The sequence below is a fragment of the Vidua chalybeata genome, chromosome 16 (genome assembly GCF_026979565.1).
Source record: "Vidua chalybeata isolate OUT-0048 chromosome 16, bVidCha1 merged haplotype, whole genome shotgun sequence".
Classification (NCBI taxonomy): Eukaryota; Metazoa; Chordata; class Aves; order Passeriformes; family Viduidae; genus Vidua; species Vidua chalybeata.
In genome coordinates, this window is record NC_071545.1 from 7,264,282 (window position 1) to 7,290,695 (window position 26,414).

The 26,414-nt window shown below is 38.2% G+C and overlaps 1 protein-coding gene across 2 annotated transcripts in view; it reads left to right on the forward strand.

The window, feature by feature from the left end:
• The window catches only part of CPPED1 (calcineurin like phosphoesterase domain containing 1), a 39,134-nt gene that overhangs the window by 7,984 nt on the left and 4,736 nt on the right, over positions 1-26,414 (forward strand). Inside the window, exons 2-3 of one of the 2 annotated variants that reach the window (XM_053957216.1) lie at positions 2,123-2,341; positions 16,629-17,051. In XM_053957216.1, coding sequence (XP_053813191.1) covers positions 2,123-2,341; positions 16,629-17,051 — 642 coding nt within the window. The remainder of the gene's footprint in view (positions 1-2,122; positions 2,342-16,628; positions 17,052-26,414) is intronic. The other variant, XM_053957217.1, reaches the window with a different exon arrangement.

A 26,414-nucleotide genomic window follows, 5' to 3' on the forward strand; every position in this document is an offset into this window, starting at 1 on the left:
AAAATAAATAAATGCAACTATATTTTACTTAGGCTACTATGGTAAAAATACTGGCTTCAGATTAAACAATACAAAACAAGTAGATTTTGCTCAGCATTGATTTATCAGTACTGTCTATCAGGTTGCTGGAAAAGGGAAAGGTATTAGTAATCCTGCCATGTAGTTCAAAGGTTAGATCTTTTTCCCCCATTTAATGAATAAATTGTGCCACTCCTCCAAACCAAGTTCCTGTTCCAGACATTCTTTTTATTAATTTTCATTTTGTAGAGGTTGTAAAGGGCTTCTGATGCAAGCTTCCTTAACTGATATTTTTTACTATCGCTTTCTACCTATAAAAACTGTAACCTGATTTTTCTGCACAAACATGATGCCTTTACTGCATCATGTAAGCTGCTTTTATGGCAATTGTATTTTTTCATGCAAGTTATAAAATAAAATAAAAAAAATTATTTTTGGCATTCAACTGGTTCCATAAGGCTTATACTGCAAACTCATGGATTCATAGATCATTTCACTTCTCTGAACAGTTGTGTAACTTGAAGAGTATATTTTATTGCAGAATTAAAAGCCAATGAGTGGCTAGAAGTTTCTGTCTTTAAAATATATGATTATTATTTAGAGTAAGTCACTGCTGGTATATAAATAATTTTGTTTAGAAATGAAATGTTAGTTTAGCTAAAGTACAGAAGCTTTCATTTGGAAAAACGATCTGATGCCATAGCAACAGATGACAATTTCAAGCAGCTTCCGGGAGTTGCCTACATTCCTCATCCCTCACTCCAGCCTATCCATATCCATGGTGCCAGAGATGAATTCTGAACTCTGTTTTCTAACCTTGCTTGGAAGAAACACACTCCCCTTCTTGCAGAGTGTGAAGCTTCAGTTCTAGAGCTTGTGGAAGGAAATCAAAAGTACATCCATGTGTTGAACATGCTACTTCTCTACCGTTACTAGAAGAAGACCAGTTTTGCATCAAAATGAATTTCAGAGCAGACTGACATGATATGAGAGTATATTCAAGGATTATATTTCAATTTTAAATAATTTATATTTTTTCTTTTTAGATTCAACTGTAGATGGATGTAGTCTGTGAGTTTTTAACAGTTTAAATGCTGTTTAAAAACCTCCAATAACAGTAAATGTATTAAGCCAAATAGAGCTGTCAAAACTAAAATATTCAGGTTGCAAATGAATGCATATAGACAGCTGGAGAAAACACAGTGTACTTGTGTTTGTACTTCAATTCCAGCTTGAGACATAAGTGTAGGAAACAGGCTACCCGTTTTTGTTTTAAATTTTTAGCCAAGTGTTGTTTTTATTTGCCCAGTGTTGAGATTTTTTTTCTTCCAAATGGGCTTGTAGTCATATATGTCACCCTTTCTTTGTTGTACTTGGTATTATAATACTGGAGAAAGAAGTATACAAAAATGGTACCAGTACAGATTCTGTCCTACCCTCTGCCTACACTGACTCTATCAATGGAAATTGTTTCTGAGGTCTCACCTTTTTGTCATAGGTCTTGGGAGCAATTGGGGCAGCAGTAAATTTGGATTTTCATTATTGCTGATGATTCTGATGTTGCTGGGTTTAGTGTTTGCTGACTTTGGTCCTGTTGAGTGGTTTCAGTTCTGACTCCAGAGAATGTGCTACATCCAACTTTTCTCTAAAACTATGAGAACAAAAAGCATCTAATTCCTTAATAATTTAAGAAAAAGTCTGCTGGAATCATAAAATGTGAAACCTGTGTATGTTTTAACTTGTTAATTAAAGAAGCAATAATTGGAATCCTAAAAGAGTCAACTGAAATCTAATATTACACACTTGTGCTGTGTTGTAGTCTTGTAATTTCCAGCACTACTTGCTGAATGCTTCACATACTTCTCTAATCAGTCTGTAATTACTATTTGGTATAATTAGATTAATATACTTTTGTTTATTACAGCTATATATTAGAGGAAAATTTTGTACTTCTGCCTTTATATTTGTCCTGTATGAATGAGTGCAGAATTTTGTACGTGCATTAAAGCAGTGTCAACCTACTGAAGAACAATCAATGATGCATGGAAGCTTTCATTCTCTTTTAAGTGTCTACTGGGTTTTTTCCCTTTTTTTTCCTTCTTAGATGCTGAGTACCAATGGAAGGGGCCCTTCTACTTCATCCAAGGAGCAGATCCTCAGTTTGGACTGATGAAAGCTTGGACACATGGAGACACTAATAATGGAGATGATGAATGGGGAGAAGAAATTAAATTAGCAGAGCAAGCAGTGCAGGCCATTAACAAACTAAAGCCTAAACCCAAGTTCTTTGTGCTATGTGGAGACCTTGTCCATGGAATGCCAGGTAAGGCAATTAAAAGTGCAGAATGTAGGTAGTAACTCCATTTTTTAATATTTCTGATTGGCAATAAGGCTAATTTACTTGACTTCAAAATAGTCTTTCATAAGTATCATTAGTATTAGTACCAGTTTTGGTATTTTGGGAAAAAAAAAAAACCTGTGATTTGTAGATGATTCTTGATATATTATTCTGATTTTTTTTATCTGACTTCGTGTAGCATTCATCTTAAGGCTGTACATTCATTAATTAATTGCTTGCTTTGAGATGACAAGGAGGGACTCCAGCCACTGGGGAAAACTAATGCCAAGAAAATAGCAAAAACTAGATACAGCTTTTTGAGTAGCTAAAGTGAGTAATGCTCAGAAAATTCTCTAGATTTCTAGTGCTTAATAGATTCAAATATTTAAGTTTTTAAAATGCTAGAGGTCAGTGAGTTCAAGCTCTAGCAACTCTGTCCTGTGGCTGTGGGACTCTGAGCTCAGTGTGTTTCTTTGTACGCTGACAGGAAGAACAACAAACCATCCAGAAAGGTGAGTTACAAGAAAGATAAGTACTTTTTTTGGAGGTGAAATAGAAGTGGTGTTACCTGCTGAGAAGTGGTCTGGAAAGCAGATCTAAGCACTGTGTCCCACATTTGTTAGCCCTGATAAGCAGCAGAGCTGCAGACAGCCCTGGCTCTGTCACTGGCAGCACCACAATCCACCCAGGGATCCTGCAGACATCCTGTGCCTTGTGCTTCACTCTGCTTCACACTCCACCTGCACCTGAGGAGCTGCTTCCCAGCCCTTGCTCACACAGCAGGGCTTCAGGCACGTTGGAGACCTTTCACTAATTCCTTCAGTGGCCCACAATGTTAATTTTAAGACTTTAGCTGTCAAATTGATTGACAGTATTTGTAGGCTTTCTTTTGATCAGAACACAGTTTTGCTGAAAGAGTGGGAAAGTGTAAAAAACAACATATTTAAGCTTGATTGAATCTACTGCGTAACACCTCAGTAGCTTGATCATAAAGTATGCCATGATACAGTTTTATTGGCTTACATGCTTCCATAAATTTTAGAATCATCTTCCTATAGCAGAGTTTTAATAAATGTTTTGATTAGGACTTATAATTTGTGTAGGTGTTCCACGTATTTTGGGTTCAGTATCCCTTGTAAGAGAAAGAAAAGTCAGGACCAGTAATAAGTGTTATGCATCCTTTTGAAAGGGATCTTTCACTCTAAAAATTTAAATAATCCAGGAGGCTAAGTTAGTTTCTGTTATTTCTCCTGGATATCCTGGATATTTCTCAAATACATTAAAACAGTGCAAAGTTCTGAGTACTTTTGTCTCTTTTGACTTCAAACAACATTATGCTAAGGCTTCTCTGTTGGTGGAGTTTAAGTGTGAACTAGAGAGCCAGCAATCTTCTGACTTCCACTGGGCACTGAATGGCTGGATACATTAAGTCTTGTGTGTGGTACTTCTGGTATTTGGTTGGGGGTTTTTTTCTAGCAATGGTTCTCTGTAGTCATTATTGTCCCTTTTGCCAGTGTATGTCTCAGACTTCGTAATGTTTTAAATACAAACCTGTCAGGGCTTTGCAAAACATTAGCATTATTCATTTTGCTAACAGACATGTGAAAGAAACTGAGTGGATTGTACTGGTGAGATTACCTACATCTTGTGATGGATGTGCTGTGCCTTGTGTAAATATTTGAAGCTGCCTCATGTAATTTCCAAGAAATTGCAAGAAAGAGCAGTTCATTAGTCAGTAAACTTAAGGGTCTTTTCCAGGCTAAATAATTCAATGATTCTATGATTACCTCACTTGAGCCACCATATTTTAACTTCTCTAATAATTTCTTGGTGATTGAAATTATGTTAATAGTTTTCAAGCCTGTGTTATCATGTAGTTATATAAAGTGGTTAAGGAAATGCACTATTAAAAGGAATTGTAGAATATTCAGCTGGAACAATTACTTCATTATTGCCTTTGTGTTTATACAAATGGCTTGCTCTGCTGTGTATTGATAAACATACAAGTACAATTTAACCATTAAGTTGTACATGAAAGTAGAGTTTTACAGCCCTTTGTCTTTCTGTCTAAACTGATGACAGTGATAACAGTGGTTTGCTCTATGGTACAGATACTTGTGGATTAGCAGTCTTGGACTAGTTGCCTAAAAGGACAGGGAGATTATACAGCTTTTTAATCAATTCCTGTCAGTAAAAAGCGAGTGGGCAATGCAGATCTTCCTCTCTTCTCTTAAAACATTTTATCATGGAGTACTGAGGGTAAAGTTTTTGATGAACTGTTTTAAAGCAGGCACTATAGCCATTTAGCTGAACCAGTGTTGAAGTCTTTTGCAGAGGAACTCCAAGAAATCTCAGAATTCCAGCAGCTAGAAGTGATGAACAGAATCCTGATCAGCTGGGAAGCAATCAGGCACAGCACTTGGAATCCATTACAGATGTCATTAGAGCAACAAAGTAATCATGTCTTGGTATTTAGCTGCTGATTAAAAGTAGTTTGTACTCTCAATATTATTTCCAGAAGTTTTTCTTGATTACATAATCAGAATAGGATATCTATTCTTGGTAACACTAATGTTGTGGTACAATCACATCAAGAATTTTAAGTGATACCTTATAGTGCAACTATCTCACTGAATATCATTTCTATGAACTCCATGCTTACACTTGGATACATCATGACAATGAAGAACTTCCTTCTGAAGGCATTTGTGTGCGTTGAGTATAATATAATTTAGTATGACAAAAATGGTAATCTGTAAAATAGTGTTGATTAGATTATATGTTTACTTGCATTTTTCTAAAACTCTAGAAATTGATTTCTAAAAATGTTACTGTTCTTATATGAAGTTCCTGCTTGGTTTTATGAAAACTTCCCATATTGTTCCAATACACTCAGAGCCCAACAGTCCAGTTCCAGCCCAACAGCCAATTCCTCACCCATCTTGTTCTCCACTCAGCCAGACTGCAACATCCCAGCCCCACAGCCCTTTGATGATTATAGAGCAGTGCCTCACAGTGACATCAGCCAGCACTCTCAGTACTCTTGGATTCATCGCATCAGTCCTATGAGATGACCTGGGTTGAAACTTACAGGAGATGCTGGTTCCATCCCTGGTGTTTCTTTTGCTCCTCAGCTCTGGGAGAACATTTCAGTGCAGGGAGGCAAAGGAAGCTCTGAGTACCTGCTGCTTGTCACTGCCTCACACAGCAGTGGGCTGTATTTTCTTTATTATTTTATTGCTAAAGTAGCAGTAGAAGCTTTTGCTGCCTTCTGCTAGTTGCAGCCCTCAGAGTGCTTTTCCTGACAGCAGCCCTGCATACCTAGGTACTTTTTCAGTATTCTTTCTTTCAAGTATGTCTTTGGTTCAAATTCCCTTTTATGTCCTCTTTTCATTGGATCTCAGGCATGAGTTCCTCATTTAGCCAGATCATTCTCCTTATAGCCTACATTTTTCTCTCTCCCTCTGCCTTCCCTGAGTATCTGGAAGGACCATTCTTGTGTTCATAGGACCTCGTCTTTGAACACTTGTCAACCCTCTCAAACTCTTGCTTTCAGAGCAGCCTCACACAGGATCCTGTGGCTGATCCCTGAATAGGCCAGTGTGCTGTCATAAGGCCCCAGATGTGCTCTCTGCCTTTCCTGCTCCCCTCGGGATTTGAACTCCACCTTGGAGGCTGCTACAGCCAAGGCTGCCAGGATTAACACATCCCCCAGCACTCCTGTGTCCGTGAGTAGTAGGACCAGGAGAGCGGGCCCTGGTTGGCCTGTCTGTGTCAGGGATTGTCCCAGACTGCCTCCTGGGTTCCAGATCTCCTGCATTGCTGTCAGCAGGTGTCAGGGACGTTCATCTCCCGTAAGACCCAGGGCGATCTAGAGACTTTTTCAAGTTGCTCACAGGGGACTTAATCCATTCTTTTGCCCTTTTTGGGTGGTCTGTAGCAAAATCTCACCTTTAGTGGCTGAGCTCCTCCCCGATCCTGACTCAAGTTCAATGAGGCTGGTGTCTGTTCCACAGAACAGTGCCCTCCAAACTTGAGGCAAACTCCCCCAGCTTCTTTCTTGCTTGTCTTCCCTGTTCCAGTTTAACGTGACTGTTGTGCTTCCTTCTCCATCTCATACCTCGAGTGTAGACTGGTGTCCAGGAAACAGCACCAGCATTTCAACACCTTTTGTTACAGCAGCAGAGAATTCAGCTGATGGCAGCAAAGGTCACTCTGCTGAAGCCACTGAGAAACACTGACTGTGAAGCCGAGAATCCAGCAACTATTTTTAAGGGGCCGAATTCCTTCAGAGAAAATTGTTTAACTGCATTTTTTTAATGATGCTGCTGCTATCAGTAACTTGATAGTTCTTGCCAGGAAAGTTATTTATGTGATGAATTTAGTCCAGGTGTTTAATATTTTTTTTATTAATTGTTCTGGCTACATGGGTAAAAGAACAAGACAGCAAGTCTCTTTCAAACTTACTTAGCTCTGACTGAAATAAAATGTAACTGTTTAGAGACTAAATGAAATGAGACTTGTCTAATAATGTGTATAATCACAAAAAAACTGATAGAACTTGATTAAGCTTGATCTGTTAGCAGTGTGATAATGGATCTGTGAGCAAGTAATGTTTATGCTTGCAGTTTTAAATTCATTTGTGTGTATATGTTAATTACAAGAAATCAAAATCACTGGAATTTACTATGAAATTCCTTTACTATGAAATACACTGTGAACACTTGTACGAATTATTTTAGTTAATGTGAAGGTGTAATAATCTCTAATACACACATTCCCTACCCAGGTTGTGCAGTGCTCTATAATCTCACATCAGCCTTTTCTGTCAATTAAGCCCAAGTCGTGACATTTTTCTATTTTTTTTTCTACCTTTGTTTTATATTATTAAATTGTTTAATTAAGGGTTTTCAAATTGTTATTTATAACACGTATCACCATTTGTGCTTTTATAAATATATCTTTTTTAAGTGGAACAAGCTAAAACATCTGATTGTTTCAATCAGCTTTACAGAGCTGCAGTCATATTTAATAATGTTTTCTTATTGTCTGTGTCTCTCACTCTCTTTGTTAGGCCATACTTGGATTGTAAGAGCTTCCAGGACTGTGTCTGTTACATATTTTCATGTTTTGCTGTGCCATCTAATGTGTGTTTCAGGCTGTGAGCCTGGGCATGTGTTGTTACTGTGAATAGTTTAAACAGGAGGTGACAGCAAAGGCCCTGACAATAGACAAGCTGAAAACAGAGGTGTCCCAACTATACACAGCTCATTGCTTATGTGTTCGTGGTCATTGAGGCACTGCAGCCTTGAAAGCTGCCAGAAGATTCTTTTGTGTAATGGGGAAAAAACAGCCAGGCAAGGCCCCAGAGCTGCAGCAGCTTGTGCTGGTGAAATGTACAGACTTACGTTCCACAACTGGCATCCTGTAAAACGCAGTCATGAATCTGGGAGAGAATTGTCACTGACAGAATCACTGTGGGACTGTGGGAGATGCAAGTGCTCTCCCTGCCCAGTGTCCTTCCTCTGTCTCTCTCCCTGCTTTCTCTCCTTCAAGCATCGAGGGCTCCTGCCCACAGCCAGGATGTGTGGCTGTCCTGCTGCTGCTTCCAAGAGCCCCAGCTCTTCTGAGACATTCTCGGGTGCCAGCCAGCTCCCCCTGCCTGCCAGCTGTGCTCTGTGTTTCTCTGTGTGTGCATCGCCAGTTTGCGTTTTCCCCCAGGAATTCACACGTTCCGCTAACGCTCTCAACTCCTCCATAAAGCCTCAATAAGGCACATCAGCTCAGTTCAGCTAATTACAATTTTGGGCAACAGTATGTTCTTTACGTGAAAAATGAAACTGCTGGCTGAATGTCTCCTCAAAATTATATACCCTATCCTGTCTCCCATGCAGTGTTTCTTCATATAATAAAACAGGCAATGATGTGCAACAAGATTTTAAAAACAAGTGCCAATGTTGGGATGCTGAGTTCATATTTAGACAGCAAGTGAGTGACAATTTTTCAAATCAGTACTTCTCCATTTGACTCCTGCTTGACAATTTGATTATCAGAATATGAGATGAGATGGGCATACTGGCTTTTATATGATTAGTCCCTCTTATGAGCTGTGACACGTCCACAGAAGAGAGTGAAGTTATTTACATTCAGAATAGACAAGCCGCAGAGCTGAGGAACATCAGAACTGATGGTTCTGGTGGCCAGACAGTGGTATGGCTTCATTCCTGTTTATGATCACTTTAGCATTTGAAGGCATGCTCTCTCCTGGGAGAATTACAACTGGATTAGTTTGAGCTTCTTTCCCATGCCCAAATTGGATATGCAACTGCCATTGTCCAAATTATTTGTCTCTCTCTTTCTGTCAAATATGGAGTGCTTTAACGTGACTCCCTCCAAAAGTGTAGTTTTTATAGACAATAAATCTTGAGACACGGGCTGCAGTGTATAATTGCAAACACCTTACAGGGTAACTCTAAAAAAACCTCTTTAATTTGCCTAATTTTCTAAACTGGGGAAAACACAAACCATAGCATGTTCCTAGTCAAAGTATTATTGTTTAAAACCTATTTGTGAATGTTCTGAATTCTCTTACTTAAAAAACAATGTTGGACTGGTCAGGAAAGGTCAGTGAGTACTTCATTTGTGTAAGAGCTGAAGTTGGTACATCCCAGGAAGTCTTACCTGTTTTTGGTCCAGGATCCACTAAAAAGGAGAGTTGAGGAAATGTCCAGTTTTATCACACTTGATAAAGTCCACAGTCATTTGCCCATGTGTGTCCTTCCTTGTTAGGAAGTATTGCTCAGGTGTTTGCTGTGCAGAGCTGTGCATTTGCAGCTGCTTTGCAGCCAGCTGAGCTGTCCTTGGCGAGGCAGGTGCTGCACTCGTGCTTTGTTGCATCACGTGGGACTGGCGTGGTCACACTGCAGGGACGAGGTGTTGGGAGCTGGAGATCTGCTGCTGGTGGGTTTTGCACACAGGATGAGATAGGAGTGTAATGCTGAAATCTGCATGCAAATGTACAAGCTGCCATTTATACATTTGTGAACTGAATAAATTACAGAGAAATGTCAGGTCCAATTCAAGTTCTTAATGCTATATACAGTGATCTGGTAAGACGTTCCACAGAGGAAAAAAACCTGTGAACTGCTTTTAATACTGCTTTTAAACTACCATTAAAAAACCAATTTTGCTAAAACAAAGGATCATTAATTTATTTTTTAAGATTGGCCAGATAAAATTAGGCTGCACTGCAAGCCCTTAAGTGAGGCATGTATATAAGGAGATATTTTGTCAAGTTTTAATTTTAACCAAAAATATAATAATTCTCAAAAAAAAATCCCTTTCTCATCTAGAAGGCAAGAGCATGAATGCTGATGTTTGATTTGTCCATATAATAGGCATATGAGCAGGTCAACAAATAGTGTCTTAAAATAGGTTCCACCTTTAAAAATGGCTGTAAGTATTTCACCTTTACTATATTTGCTTTTTTTTTGCCATTTGAACTGCCTGCTTAGTTGACTAACAAAGGCAGTGTATTTTTTTAACTCCCAGCAGTGTGGCACAGCTGGGGAGGAGGCAGCTGTATTCCAGTGTCACTTGCAGTTTCAGCAAAATTGTCAGCTAAATCCCAATTCCTGAATCTTTGTCAGTGGAGAATTGTAATAGAGCATGAAGTAGAAAAGAAACAGATCGACTTTTTAGGTGCAAGGCAGAAGCAGAGGCTTTAAAATGTTTATACTGAATCAGGGTATAGATAAAGGTGGTATTTGTTTGAGTGCAAGGTAACATTTCTATTAATATGTGACTGCCTGATCAATAGGGCAGTGTTTAGGTGTGACCTAATTTCCTGGCCACAAGGTAATGTAATCTAACTAAACTCACTGCATCTGTTTCTTCTGCTGTTGTAACCTAACTCTGATATGCTTGGTAGGATGGAATCCAAACCAAAATGATTCTTGGCTATTTCCTTCTCCAAACTCTTACACCAGTGTTAATTAATAATAGCTAAGAATTTGGGTAAGCAGCACATTATTTGTTAAATATCTAATAATAACTGTTTAAAGAAATGCCACTGTGGTTGCATAAATAAGCATTTTGTAGTAATTATCTGATTCTAGTAAAACCTAATGGAGCGTTGAAAGCCTCAAACAGCTTACTGTGAAATTAAATTTGCTCTAATCAGCCCAGAGTAGGGAAGCATCTGAGATCTCCACACAAGTCCAACAGGCTCATACTGCAGAGAAACCACTGGGCTGTCAGAAGAAACTGTTTAATCTTCAGCAAGTATATATTTATTTTTATTTTAGACCATGTTCTCTAGTCTAGTCTACAGTTGAATTTAGAAATCCGATTAGCAGATTGATATCTCTGAATATTAAAATCTTGGAGATGCAATTAGCTACACAGTTTTCTCAGATCTTACATTTATGATACAAGTACTAGAGACAGTACTAAAAATCTAGTATAAGTACTAAATGTTTTTATGAAGTTTTTTTTAATTAAGTTTGGTTTTGGTACTGTAGCATAGAGGTATTTTTTTTTCCTGTTTGTTATGATTTCATCACAAGCACAGACCCAAAGGCAGTGGTGGCCTGTGCTTGCTGTGACAGCTCTGTGTTGCTGGGAGATGAGCAAGGATAAGAGCAGAGTTGAGCTTAAGTGAAGGATAATACTTGTTTTCACAGCAGAACATGGAGCAGTAAATGCCAGGAATTAGGTTGTTATGCGGGCACCTGTGTGGCTGGCACTCAGAAAAATGTCCGCATTTGCAGTCATTATATTTAATGTCAGGCACTGAAACCAGGAGCAGTTGATCCCCTAATAGGCTTCCTTGTTCAGTTGAGGATTTTGTAATTGCTTTAATGTAATAATTGTTCATTATTAGCTTAAACTCTAGTTTAAAATTTCTTCTTGTTTTAATGCCCAAAGTTATATAATAAAATTAATTTGTATTTTCATGTAGGAAAACTTTTGTCTGATCATTTTTTTGAATCTCAGAACAGATTATTACTTGTTTCGAATATACTGAAAAAGTCACTTACAGCTGTAGACAAATGAGTATTCCAGATTCTACTTTTTACTGGAACTAATGAAATGAGGTTCTTTGTAAGTTAGACTGAGTAGTCAATCAGTTTGTTCAGTAGTGAATATAGTCATATTTACATTATTTTTAACTGCATCATTTTTGTTCATCATAAAATTGTCTTCAGGCTATTTGAAGATTAGAAATGTATATGTCTAAAGAAGAAAGAGGAGACATTTTAGCTATTACAGCACAGACTAAAGTAAAAAAAAAATATTTTAGAACATGACCATAATGGGTTTATTAAAATGGATCAGCTTACTCTTGCATGTAATAATTTGGAATGATGCAGTGTGCTGCATTAGTTCATTACAGCAGACACCAGAGGGGAAGCATTTAAGTTTAAAGCAAGAAACAATGAAGAGCACTGGTAAGACTGAACTGGGTGGCCAGAGAGGTTTCCTTTCTATGCAGTACCCTGTCCATTATCACATTTTTGTAGCATCCTAGGACACAAAAGAACGTGGAGACTGTAGTGTTTTGTTCCGCTCACAGCCCACGAGAGAATCTCTTTTATAGGATGATCAGCTGTAAACAGATGAGTAGAGGGAAGAGTGTGGCCCTGGCAGTCAGGAGTCGCCCGTATTGGTGAGGTGGGGAAGGGCAGGAAAGAAGGGAGCACAGTGAGGAACAGTGTCAGAGCTCTGGGGTGGGGAAGCTCCATCTGCATCGGTGCTCTGAAGAGATGCTGTGGGTTGGTGTTTTGAAAAATGGCAAGATTGGAGCTCAGATCTTTATGTTAATGCATAGCAATCAGATGCAGTTGCAGAAGGTGCCTGGCAGGTACAATGGGTGTTGATGATACCATTGGGTTTGGATCTGTGATGTCTTCCAAGTGACAATGTCACCAGTGGGGCTGTCCCTGGGGAGGGGTCAGCAGACAGGGACGATGTAGGGTCTTCCTTGTAGCCCTCTTAATCTGGAGCCAACAGCCAGGTATCCAAGGCAAGAGCAGAGATGAAAGGCAGTCCTAGTTTGACAGGAGGAGGCGGCTTTCCCACAGGGATGGAGGTAGCAGTTACACTTCCTCCAGTGCAGCTAAAACAGAGTGTGTTTGAGTATAGCCTTGGACTCCCCTCCTCCCTAGAAATTTAGGGAGTAGTGCTAGGGGAGGTCCTTTAAATGGTGGAGTAGAGAAACTGCAGACAGTCATGAAAACACACAAAACAGGACAAATGTCTCAAGACTCAAAATAGTTAAACTCTTTGATTTAAGCAATTGTGATGCACTGTAAGGCCCAGGAAAATACACAGATCTATCAGGTTTTTAGCAATCATGTGATTGCTTTCAACAAAAATTAGTTGTCTTTTGATGTCAGAGTACTTCTGGTATCATCATAAATTGCAGAAGGAATGGGCCCAGTGTTTTTCTAAATCTTGTTTTCATAGCTGGTGTTTTGACATTTTCTATTTTGCTTTTATCAAATGTAGGTACTATTTCTATTTGATATTTCGTATAGTATTTTTGTATGCAATGTATGCAGTCTCTTGGGTTAAATGTTAAACATATTGCAGTTGTCATATCAGGGTCTTTCAAGAGTGTTGCTGGCATAAAACTTGATTTTTCTTTTTTTTCTTCTTCAAACTGAAAATTTGTGCTTTCCATTAAAAAACAATGTGATTGCAGTTCCTCTAAGTTTGGGACACTTAAGATACATTAAAATACTGATTGAGATCAAGTAAATAGAAATACAGGAAATGATTGTGCCACATTTTTGTGTATTGTTAAATTTTTTTGAAGATGTCTGAGCTAAAGCTTCTCTTGCCTTGGGGGGAGTACTTAGCCAGGAATGCCTGGGGGTACCACCTCATAATGCCATCATAAGCCCCCCCTTCCCCTCCTGATTCATATAAGTAGAAAAACTGGTGCTATTGTTAATTAATGGATAATTTTTCATTTGGAATACTTCTGGAGGAAAAGTTACAGTTAGAGGTTACTGTATGTGAAGGATTGTGTTATACAAAAATTGCCATCAGCATTGCAGATACAGCTTGGGGGGAAATAACGCACTAAGTTGTTTCTAATAGCTGGTGCTTTACAAAAACTAAACCCAACCCAATCTTAGAGTGGTGCTCCCTTCTGTGGAATACCAAGGGAAATTGTAACTAAGGATTAGTACCTAAAGGATTATTTCTTTGGCAGAATAATCTGTAATTCTGCTGACTGAAGACAGCTCCAGCAAAAGTGCTGTAAAAGTACTGTCTTGAGATCTCTTCTTACAGTGTGTGGAGAAGGCTGGTTGTCTTGGTTCCCTTAAGCAGTGCAGGACAGAACACTGGAGCTGTTGAGGCAAACAGGGATACACAACAGAAAACAACAGACATAGTGACATTGCACCTTCATGCTCCTGTTCACATCACTCAGCTTTCAAAAATGATAGACTGGGAAGCTGTGGAAAATTGCACACAACTACACCAGCAACAGTTCTCACTTTCATGTTTTTCATAAAAGCCAAGCTGCCCTTTATGGGCTATTAATTTGTGAAATCATTTATCTCAGGGCAAGACTTTATTTACACAACCTAACAAAAAGACAGAAAATTGTGGCCTGGGATTTAAAAATGTCACTGCACATGATGCCAGAATAAACATCACAGAAATTTATTTCAGTTGCATCTATCCTGGCACTTCACAAATAATTTTTTTCGTATTGCCTTTTGGCACTATATTATTTTCCTATTCACCTACAACAAAGCTCCCTCTAAGCCAAAGAAATGCATGTCCATCAAACAGCAATGTTCTTCATAAAAATTGGAGTAATTAGATATTATAGCTCTGTGCCTGAGAGATTAAAAGGATACTTATTTATGCTGTGGCAGGGACTGCTTTAATTTTCCAGTGGCTTCCTTCTTTACCACTGTCTTTGTCTTCTTTGCCTGTTCCTTACCTCAGATGTAAAGTCGGGGAGGTGCCTCAGGAGGGCCCCTTGTGGCACACATTGTGTGTTGTGGTGGTGCAGCTCAGGGCCAGTGGGACATCCGAGCCCTTCCTCCCCAGCACTGCACCAAGGGGTCCTGCGACATTCCTCCACTTTTTCCCACTTTTATCTCTGTGGGATTCTCTTCTTTTGAAGTTGTTTTGACCTTCTGCCAAGAAGGTCAAGTCAAGATGCAGTTGTTGTAAACCAATCTCTTCTTAGTAGGATTTCCTAGGCTCTTGGGCAGAGACCTTGTTTTCCATTTTGAGCAATCTGTTTTCTGCAATAAACACTGAATATGTTTCTCTGTTGCTATAGAAATAATATTTCATTAAATGAGGGAATCAGTGCCCTGCTGCCGACAAATCTAATCTAAGTGTTAGTCTCTAGAGCTTGAATTTCACTGTTGGGAAGAGGTATACATAATTCTGCAAATTATTTCTGTAACTTTTGCATAAATGTCTTTATACTCTGCAACTGTTAGCTAAATTTCCCAAAGTGATAGCATGGAGTTTAACATGGTGTAATGTGTTTACATGGATCTGAACAGAGCCTTCCCCCTTTGCATTTCCCTGCCCTCCCCCCCCCCCCAAATATATTTTCATATTTAGAGCTTGAAATTTCCAACTCTTTCCATGGGAAAATGGGAAGTGGCAGTAAAATCAGTGCTTTGAGCCAGGTTCCTTACCCTGTGGACAGCAGTGTGCCAAGTTTATTTGAATTTTTGATTTTATTTTTTAAAATTCAGCATCTCCAAGTCATATAGATGTTATCTGCCCTGTTTTTTTTTTTTTAATGGGATTAACAACAGCCTAAACTGATCATTAATATACCAAAAAAAAGTGATCTGCTCTCCACTACTTTCTAGACTTCCCTGGGTATCATATGCCCAATATTTGTCAAGTTACTCAAAAATTTTCCTACAATAACTTTCTACCCTATGCAGCAGTTAAACCCAAGGGAATTGAGGATTTTGACTTAATGCATCTCGTATCAATGGCCTTACATTTAGCCACAATTTAGACCTAATATGGGGGTTTTTTTTCTCAGTATTTTTATAAAGCTGTAGAATTCTGGTAACAGCAATAAGGTGGTACTAAAGCCTGTAATTGGAGAGTATGTAAAACAAAATATTTGTTAATAAGTGTTAGTGTTTGTCAACATATTCATCATGAGTATTTTGAAGACATGGTAAAAACCTATTTTATCTCATAATTGCAATACAGGAATGCATTTCTGTGTATAAGGTATGTGTGTAGTTAGCAAAGTAAAACACAATTTAAAAGTACAATGATTGATTAGCACAGACCTCTGTGCAAGTGTATGTTAGAAACCTGAATTTAAAGTTCTTATAAAAATCCTTTTACAGCTTTTGGTTAAAAAATTGAGTGATTATTTGTGAAATGGGCCCATGCTAGATGTGTGTTATGTATTGCAGGACAAAACCAGTTTATACATGTTCATTTAATTAATTAATAATAATCATATCAATGGCCTCTATTGATAGATTAGTCTTTAGAAAACATAGGAAAACTTCTGTGATCATTAGAAGAAAATAACTACTCTTTTAAAACTTCCTTTCTAAATTTTTTCAGTGATTGTAAATCAATTTGTCAATACAATAAATCTTTGTAGGCTGGGACAAATTCCTGACATCCAGAAGAGTACTTGTATGGATATGCATGTTAATATAAATAAATTGCAGGGAAAACTAGCAAAGTACACAACTAATTTTTTTTATTTTGTGGCATTCTTATTATTAAAAGAGACTCATCATATAAATAAGTCATCACAAGACACTGATTAAATTTTTTGCTGTTAAAATAGTCCTTCTACTGAAAAAAAAAACTCACAACAACAATTCTTAATTTTGTTGCACAGCCATAAAATATAAGCCAGAAGTTGTCCTGGTTTTTACCCTTGTGCTGTTACACCATCCAAGGCTGCTGCGTTTTTTTCACCACATCATGAGTCTGTAGATGAAAAGAATCAGCTGAAGCTCCTGGTGCAAAGCAGTGAGCATGGCATCACCTACTGCTCTCTGCTGGGTCCTGTCCAGAGCCTGCCTTCAGTCCAGCTGCTGAAAATGGCTGAGGCCTTGGTAGGAAGGGACTGGGCTGGCTGGATGTACAGGGATAAAGTGGAGATGTTTTCATGATCACATCTAATACACAATATTTTCTTACTGTGCACAGTTCCATAAACAAAAACTAACAATAAAGGTGAGAAAAAACCCATAAACACTGAAATGTTTTGTGTTTTTTTTTCCTTTAGGAACCCGATGGAAAAAAAACCAAGAGCAAGATTTAAAGAATGTTCTGAAAAACACTGACCAGGACATACCACTGGTATTTGTCAGTGGGAATCATGATATTGGCAATACTCCATCTAGAGAAACCATAGATGATTATTGCCAGAACTGGGGAGATGACTACTTCAGCTTTTGGGTTGGAGGTGTTTTCTTTCTTGTGTTAAATTCTCAGCTATACTTTGATTCTTCCAAGTGCCCTGAGTTAAGGCAAGCCCAGGATGCGTGGCTCGATGAGCAGCTGGCTGTTGCTGCAAGCCAGAAATGCAAGCATATAATTGTATTTCAGCACATCCCTCTGTTTCTGAGCAAACCTGATGAAGACGACGATTACTTCAACTTGGAGAAATCAGTTCGTCAGGAGATAATGGAAAAGTTTGATAAAGCAGGTATTTTTTCAAACTTTCCTACTCTTGAATTTTTGTTTCAAATTGTTAATGGCTCTGCTGCCAGACAAAATATATTTAACTTAAATGGTACTGTTTTCAAGGAATTTTTGAATACAGCTTATAAGCCTCATTGTTTCCCATAGAAATTATCAACTGAATCTACTCACCTGTAAAAAGTACCGAACAAAATTTAAAACTTTGAGTGAAAAGTAAAAAGCTAAATATGAAAAGTTCCTTAACATAAATAGCAAGGTTTCCATTTTTCAAATACTGACAGATACAAGACAACCTAAGTTTTTGCTGCCTACAAAGGGGAAGATCAGGTATTGCCATAGGAGAAAAATACAGAATTTATGTTTTACATAAAACATGGAAACAGAATTCAGAATTACCTTGGAGGTTGCTTTCTCCCACACTGAGCCAATTTTAAACCAAGAGTGTAATGCACCCCAGATTTATTCAGTGTTAAAACAAGTCTTGCTCTGCTAAAATCAATCCTTTGCACATCCATTTCTAATAGGGGCCATGTCTGGGATGAAGGGCAGGTGGAGCATGTGTTAAATGAGTAATTGTACCAAATCCCTCAGCTTTGTGTGATGCCACTTGAGTGCCATGGAGACAGACACAGTACACAGTTACTCCTCCATGCTGTTCCCATTGTTTTCTGGTAATTGCCTTCATGTTCCTGGAGTGTGCCAGTCCCTCAAAATTTCTTGCCATCCTGCCATCACTGCATCCAAATGTCATTTTCTCTGTATCTATAAGAGAGCATATTATTTGGATTACTGAACAATGCAAATTTTTTATGATCTTGTTGCTAATTTACCATCTAATTGTTAAGCCTGGCCTCATCCAACTCAGCCTAATTTCCAAGCTCTCAATCTCCTACTGTTTCCAATCAGTGGGGCCAAAATTCACAGCTATCTGAGGCTCTCCAGGACACTGATACATTTGCAGATTCAAGATTTACAGGTGCGGTTTTTTCCCTATAAGGAGACACGCTGAGAACACCTCATACCTTTTTTCATTTTTGTGTCAGTGTTAATATAGTGGGAAGTGTTGCTCTTGGAGAGTTGGGCAGCTGTGACTGCCTGTGTACCATGGACTGCAGCACATCCTAGTTCTATGGTGTATCCCAGGAAATTTGCATTAATGTGGGAACTAAAAGTTCTGTTCTAGGATTTTTGTCATCCAGTTGGTTTACTAACATTTGACAACACTCAGTACTGGGAACATAATTCATCGAGAGATAAAAAACATTATCATTGTTACTTTGCGGTGTTTCTTAGAAGGATGTCCAGAGGCTTAACCAGAAATTGGGAAGGCTTCAAATAGTTGGGGAAAGGAATGGAATGGGAAGTGAGCAATACTACTCTAGGGAAGAAATTCCCAAACTCCTTTCTGTGCCACCTTTCTATTCCCTCCATCATTTCTCCCTGTGTCCTTCGTTCCCATCTCTAATAAGTTGTTTGGTTCCTTAATGAGTGTGTTTAAACACTGATCTTTGGCATGCTCATTACTATACACTGAGTCAATAGGTAACATTTGCAAGCCAATAATCAAACATTTTGCTAATGAAATGAATACAGAGAACAGGCAGCTCAGTAACTCAGACTGCTGAGAAAAATGAGCTGAATCAAAAGTTGGCTCAGAGTTACCTTAGTAACCAGTGCGTTCTGTTTCCATTTTATTATTCTGTTTAAGAGCAGCTTTTGTGAGACCACAGAGGTCTCAGTGGGTTGCAGAGAGGCTGTTGGTATGATGGTGTAGAGGCACAGAGATGCAAGGACACCACTAGCTTTCTGAACCTCTGCTTTGCCAAAGAATAATCAAGTTTAGCATATCATTTGACAAGAAACTGGTTTTCCCCCAGTTCATTTAATACATTCTTGGAGGATTAAAACACAGAATATTGCCAATGAAATCCCAACATACTTTGCTTTTTTAAATTTAGAAATTAGATATAACTATTTATTCTGGAAAAAAAAAAAGTCAGTGTGCCTTTTTAGGAGACCACCAGGCTGCCACTATTCTTCTCCCCAACCTGTCACCAGTCCTTCCTTCCTCCCTTCCTTCTGCCTCTTGCTTTTTCAGTGCTCATAACCATGTTTGTTGTGTCATTATGTCAGTAAAATGCATGGTTTAGGGTGTTTGGCATTATTCGATGGGCATCATATTTCAGTTGTTTGTAACACAGGATCAAACCTGGAATTACCCCAGTTCTCATGTTTATACTTTTTTTAGAAGTGTCAAACATGGAGCCATAACTCAGCAGGTTAGAGAGGTACAGGAAAGGAAAGATAATCTAGTCATTCAGGTCTTCATGGGAACAAAGAAATTCATATAGATTGTGTAGGAAATAGTCAGATACTTGAAGTATGGTTATATTGGTCATATGGTCACAGGTGCTTTAAACTGAGGTATGCAACTTCAGAAAATTCTTATTTTAATTCCAAAGCCCAGATCTTCTGTTGTTATTATCTTCTAATCACTCCCATGTTACATAATGGTTTTGGTGTAAGTATCTGCTCATTACAAGCAGAGATAAAAGACTAGCTGTAGAGGCTACATCTGGTATGAAATACTGAATTACATTTCTCACATTAGAAGTGTCCTTAACAGTTGGGCTAATTAAAGATAAAATCATGTCCTTATGATAAATATTTATAATTGAAAATCTGGCACTTGTAAATATGTATTACTACTGTGCAAAGTTAAACCATACTTGTAAGCTGCATGTGTAAGAAATCCTGCTAGACCATGTTTTTTTTAAATGCATTGTAAGAACTGTTGTCCTTGAAAATGTGATTTCGGTCACAGTGAAAACCAACTCAGTTGAGAACAGAGTTTAGCATTTAAGTAGAGATACCTCTCTGAAGGTGTATTGGTATAACTTCTGCAAGTTAAGCCAAAGCTGCCAAAGCTCTGTCTCTTCTACATGCAGACATTAAGTACAGAAAAAACCCGTGTGCAAGAACTGTGAAAGAGCTGACCTGACGTTCTCATCTGTAAGATCTGCTGGAGTCACTCGACTCTGCTGCATGAAATGCATATTCAGCTTTTAGGGATTTTACAGTGCTGATATAAATAGGTTTCCTCATAGCATTGTAGGGAAGATAAAGAAGTAGTAATGGTCTAGCCAAAAATCCGGTCTGCAAGTCATGTGTCTTTGATAAACATAAGCAGCAAATCAAGTTTTCAAATCAGGCAGTTTATGTAATACAAGACCTACTTTTTCTTACATAGCTCATTCCAGTAAAATTTTCTTAGGACATTAAATATTTTTTTTTCTATGACCTGAAAAGTATGCATATTTTTGGTGAGCTATATACAAGCTTTTAAAGACTTTCTGTCCATAGAACCATCACTGACACACTAAGCATTACTTATATTAGGTAATAAAATATAGTAATAAATGTTTCTCAATGGCACAAATCAACTAAAGCATTTAAGCAAATGTCTAAACATGTTTAGGAGCTCTGTTGAATAAAACCTAAATTAATAGATGATTTTTCACCAACAGGGTTGAAAAGAGATCTTGTTTCAGAGTTAGATTAAGAATATGTGGTCTATGTAGCTGAGAGATGATGCATCTTAGAGGAAATAACTAGACCATAGATAGAAATATACAGAAGGAAATTCCCTACAGTCTTCAGCTTCTTTTAATTAAAAAGTTTTAAATTCATCCAAGTGTCTTCAAAGTGATTTTTCAGATGTGGTTAAAAGTACTTAATATGCACAAAGGGGCAAAAATAGCAACCTACCTTCATTAAATGGTGTATTTTTTCATTATATTTGTGACTGGAGGTGCTGTAACTTCTAACACCTTTACTCATTAAAAGAGTGTGATATATCTACATTCTCCTCTTAGAAATGTTGTGACAGGAGAGCAGTGTTAAAAGAAGAAGAAGCTCTCAGAACATCCACAGCTGAGATATATTTGAGCACAGAATTAAAGCATAGAGTGTTGAAAGCTGTTGTTTCTAAAATTTACCAGACAACATATGCTATGTTTCATTATTTTCTTTATTGTGTAATCAGAGTTGACAGGGGAGTAATATTTTCATCTTCCTGCCATTGAGACCTCGATTTTGGCAAAGCCCATACATTGAGTGAGTAATCTCAGTGCTTATGTGTCAGTATTTAAGATAATTTAAATACTCTCAACTTCAGTGATTTAGATCAACTTCTTTCAAGATTGCAGTATGCACTTATGGCCCAGGTAGAATGACCACATGTGATATATTCTATGTAAGAACAGTTCCCCAGGTATGGTAATGTAAATCTTGCATGGACATACACATACATAGATTTTTTTAAATTGTTTTTTCAGAAATTCAGCAGCAAGTACAAAGTTCATATAATCTGTAAGGATTTTAAGTAATACTTGTTCTCAGAAGAAAAATTGAATCAGTTTTATCCACTGAACTAAAGCTTCTTCTTGATCCTTAGAGCACACAGCAATCCAGGACTGTTTGGGGTTTGTGTCAGCTCTGTGAGAAAGCATCACTTTCAAATGGAAAAAAGTAGGCATTCACAAAAATGAACTTGGAGGACAGAGTGACCTTCTAGAGACAGGACCTCTAAAGACTTATTTAGACCAATGCTCTAATTAGGTGATCTGGAATCACCCTCTGGCTGTGCCTGTTGTTTCTCCTCTGATTATATAGGAAAAACAAGTGACACTAAAATCCTGTTCTATATAGCTCTATTTAGTATTGTCTTATAGAAAGAAGCTTTCAACGTAAATATACTTTTCAAAATAATATTTTGTCTCCTACTTACAAAGACCAACTGACCACCAACCACACCAAACTCCTGATTCTTTAGGGTACAAAGCAAATTTAAGGCAGAGGTTTCCTGCACATTTGCAGGATAATGTTTGTAAACAAGAGTGCATGGGATATTTTTATTGAGATGCTTATAGAGCTGTGCAATGTAAATTCTAATTACTCAGTTCTCTTTTATTCATACAGCTCTTCTGAGGAGGAAGGACAACAGAGAGCTTCAAAAGGGCTATACAAAATAATTCTGTATGCCACTGAGGGCTGACCAAAGAACTTATGAAAAGGAGGATGTTGATCCCCAATACTTACCAGTGGGACTGTTTCCTTCTACTGGTGCTCTGTTGGGAAATTATTTGTTTGTTTTTTTTTTTTTTTTATAACAGAGTCTGAGAGCTGCCTGAGCACTGAGCAGTTAACAGTGCTGTGACTGATGCTTTCACATCTTTATTTGCTGCTCTAACACCTGCTTGGCAGATGAGGCAATGGGAGCACTCTGAAATTGCAATGAGATAAAATCAATTCTATTCCACTGAAGAGATTTTGTTTTCAAAGACTGCTAAATATTATTATTCCTTGTGTAGCACTGGAGTCTTGAAAAGATGAGATACACCACGTGCCTGGGGGAGAAAAAAAAGGTGCTGCAAAAAATGCCCATGGTTAATGTGGCTCTTGTAGGGAAGCTGAAAGAACATCATTTTGGAGTGCAAAATTGTTGAGAGAACAGGTATTGCTCTTGAACCGACCACATTGTTCAGCACTTCAGACAGCAGCTGTACTCTACAAGTGAAAGGAAGAAAGAAAAGCCAGTTTGTGCCTGATACTCTGGGGAAAATGTTGATAGCATTCAGATCCTCCAATACAATTTAATGTCTTTACAGAACTGCTTCTCCACCTTTTTGCTCCCCAGAGCTCTACTCGTGCTTCGCCCTAGCTCCTGCACTTTTGGGGACAAATGTATCCAGGATCAGCTTTTTCTAGTCTGTCTTCTTTCTTCAGTCCTTGACTGAGAAACAGATTTGTGTGGTGACCCAGGGATTTTTAGATAAACATAACTCTATTTAAAATCTAATTTTATCATTAAACTTGAAGAGCTAACTGAAAAGCAGAGTAGTGGGACCAGAATGAGGGTCTCAATAGCCCAGTCTCCTACTGCTCCTACTCCCCAAACTCTTGTGAAGGGCACAGGATAGGAAAGTGCATAATGGTATTTTTTTCCAGGCCTCTTCCCACCTCCAAGATTTTTTTCTTTCAAGGACTTACTGTGTCATATTAATGTTACCAACATAATGCTATGTAGTAATTCCTCTCTAGATTTGTTCAGTTGATTTGTGAAAACTGCCAGCTTTCACAGTGGTCTGCAGAAGGGAATTTCATGTTTCACAGCTCTCTGAAGAAATGCCTCCTTTTGTTTGCTTTGAACTTCACCTGTAGTATGGGTGCAGAGACATCAACCTGTACATGAAATGCAGTGAACATTGATTCATATCTGCAGTTACTGTAAAAAATAGTTCATTAATCAGCACTTAAAAGGTGACAATCTGAGCCATGTGATAAATTTCATAGTTCAGTCAGAACCACTTTTTTTTCCCCCAAATTCTCTACAGAGAGCATGGGAAGAGAGGCAAGGTCTGTACTGTACCCATTACATATTTATTATGTCATTCATATTGCACTAATTTAGCCTTCTCCTTCTTTTACAGTCTCATTTGCTTTTGCTGAGAAAAGCATTTATTTAATTGAAGGCTCAGTCTAAATAAAGCATGCTGCTGATTGCCTATGCTGATTATTCCAGGCATTCTCCTCCTAATTTGGAAAATCTGCTTGCTTTTATTTGGTTTATTTTTATGTTGGTAATTTTTTTCCTATATTTTTACTCTGTCCATAGTGCTGGGTTGAGCAGTTTGATTTCCAGCTGAGGTGAGGTCAGTCACATTTTGGACACAGCAAACCTGCCTCAAAAATGGGATTTGTACATTTGGAACTAGAGTTGGAAAACAGTTGATTCTGAATTCAGGGGGTTTTGGAATCAAGCCATAGAAGTGAGTGTAATTACAGAAATTGGAGTCAGACACCTCTGGAATTTAAACTAGTTAAAGTCAGAATTACAACCCAATATTATCTGATTATGTGAGAAAAACTGTTTCCCAGGTACATGTTTCTTTGGGGTTTTCAAGGTAAACCTGGGTGCATTGTTTCCCATCCTTTGTCACTGCAACTCAGTTTCCCTAGAGACTGAGGCTCAGTCTGAATTTCTTGAATTAAACTAGAAAACAGTAAATTTTTCAAGAAGAAAAGAGGTGTTGCCTGTTTCACAAAATCTTACTGTTGCATGGTTACAGAATACACCTGTTTGTTTAATGAAGCAAAGATATTGTTTGGCTAGTATTTCTTGTTTAAAATGGAGACACCAACATGATTTAACTATTCCTGAAATAGAAAGGCTGGCCAAAACACTGAATAGAAAAGATATGGCTATTTGTTGGGCCACACGGAGGAGGAAGGCCAGAGTCCCTTTTCTTTCCTGTCCAGATGGAGTTGAAAACATGCCCAGTCTTCCATGTCCTTATATTTTTCTAAGCTACAGAAGACAGCAGTAGAATCCCAAGTTAAGGGAACTTGGGAGTCTGGGTATTACAGGGCTGCAGCTGCACAATAAGCTACCACAGGGATGTTATTGCTCAGGGGAATTGTCCACGAGGCACAGCTAAATGCCTTTGTTCTCTTACAGTGCAATTGCATCAAAATCATGCTGACCCTTTTCCCTGGTGCCACAGAAGGGTTTTTCTCAGTGATAAATTATAATTTGTAGAGGAGTACACTGCACTTTCAAAATTCTGTAAAATAATCTCAGCTTCTCCTGCTAACAGACAAACTGCCTCCTGCTCAGTTGTAGTTTCTTTTTGTGTAATGAAGTATTTTCTCACCTGGTCTTATCAGGAATAAAATCAACAGTATGCAAACAACACTGGGATAGCTAAAGTTTTCTTCTCATTTTCTTCAGTATCTCCAGGGCTGAAAAAGATGGTGACTATTTCAGTTAGGACTTGGTTTCTTTCAGAACATTCCTCTGCTTTGGGTTGCTTGGGAGCTCAAAGTGCTGTAAGATGGCCACAGTTACAGAGAATAATATCTATAAAATCAGAGCTGCTGCAGCCTGTGAGGATGTGATGGTTGTACACAGGCAGGTGCTTCTGAGCCTGCTTGAATCCCTTGGAACCTCCTGATCCTTTTCTGCAGAGCAGACCTGAGACACTTGTGTAGACACCTTTCCCTGTTAGGCCAGTGAGGCAATGGAACAGCACCTGTTACACCCTCTCTGTAAGAAAAGCACCTTTTAATACACTGTGCTGGTCACAAGGCCTCAAGAGAGAACCAACAGAAAAAGGGAAGAGGGGAAATGCTAGTAAAAATTGTCCAACTTCCGAAAGCTGATAAAGTGAGGAAGATGCAAATCAACAAGAGCTTGGTGAAGCTCTACTACTTATTTGGAGAACTGGCTTTAGAAAGCAGACACAGAAAATGAAAGAGAGGCGGGGGGAAATCTTCAGAGGTGCTTTTGAATTTCCTTTTGAAAAATGTCTGCAGTGGAAACCATTAATCAAGTGTTCATAATGTGGTTTTGAATTGGAAAAAGGTATCCAAATTAAAATATGAACTTAGTTTGAAATTTTATTAAGATAGAGTTGTGCTGTAAAGATTCTGCCTATGAAGCAGCATCAAAGGCAGCATGCTAAACTGCATGACTGGTAATTCCCCTCCCCAGCACTCCTCTCTTGCCTTGCCACAACCACTGTGTGGCCTTACAGCCCCAAGGGCCATAATGCAGTCTGTGAATTAGCATAAAACCAAGGTGTTTATATGCTTGCTTCATGGTTGAGCTGATGAAAAGTCTAAGGCTTATCAACATATTTAAGTATTACATCTCATCACATGACTCTTTAACAATCCTTGTTTGAGTTTGTTGTTGCATCATGAATTAGCTTTGCTAAGTAGGCTGCTCTGGACTCAAAGAACTTTTACCAAAATAGGTATTTCATTCTTTAGTAGGGATGCATTATTCTGAAGGGAAAAAGAGTTATCATCAGATTTTGGAAAAGGAAAATCTTTTTGTCTTTCAGACTTAGCTTTTTAGATCAGAACAAGACCTGGTACCCAGCACTGGGTGGAGCCTGCCCTGTATCTCTGGCTTCCAATCTTGTCCTGATCAAAAATTGATTTGGCAGTTCAGACCATTTTTCTTTAGCAGATACTCTGTAATCTGTGTCATGTTATGCAGTCTGACATCAGATGATGATGCTGATCACAGAGACAGGATGTATGGATTGTTTTGCTTTTTTTTAGTGTAACTGTCTCCACAGTTTTTTACTTTATTCTGATTATAATCCATTTTTTCATTAATGAATAATCCATTAGGTATGAATAGTGTCTTGCAGTAATGAATCCAGCTTTTTTTAGTAAATGGATACTGTGAAACCTCCAGTCACATTTAAATTCAAACAACTGTGTATTTCATAAAAAATGAAATAATGAATGCTTGTGAAGGTGCCTGTTCTTTGGACATTTATTTACACAGGAA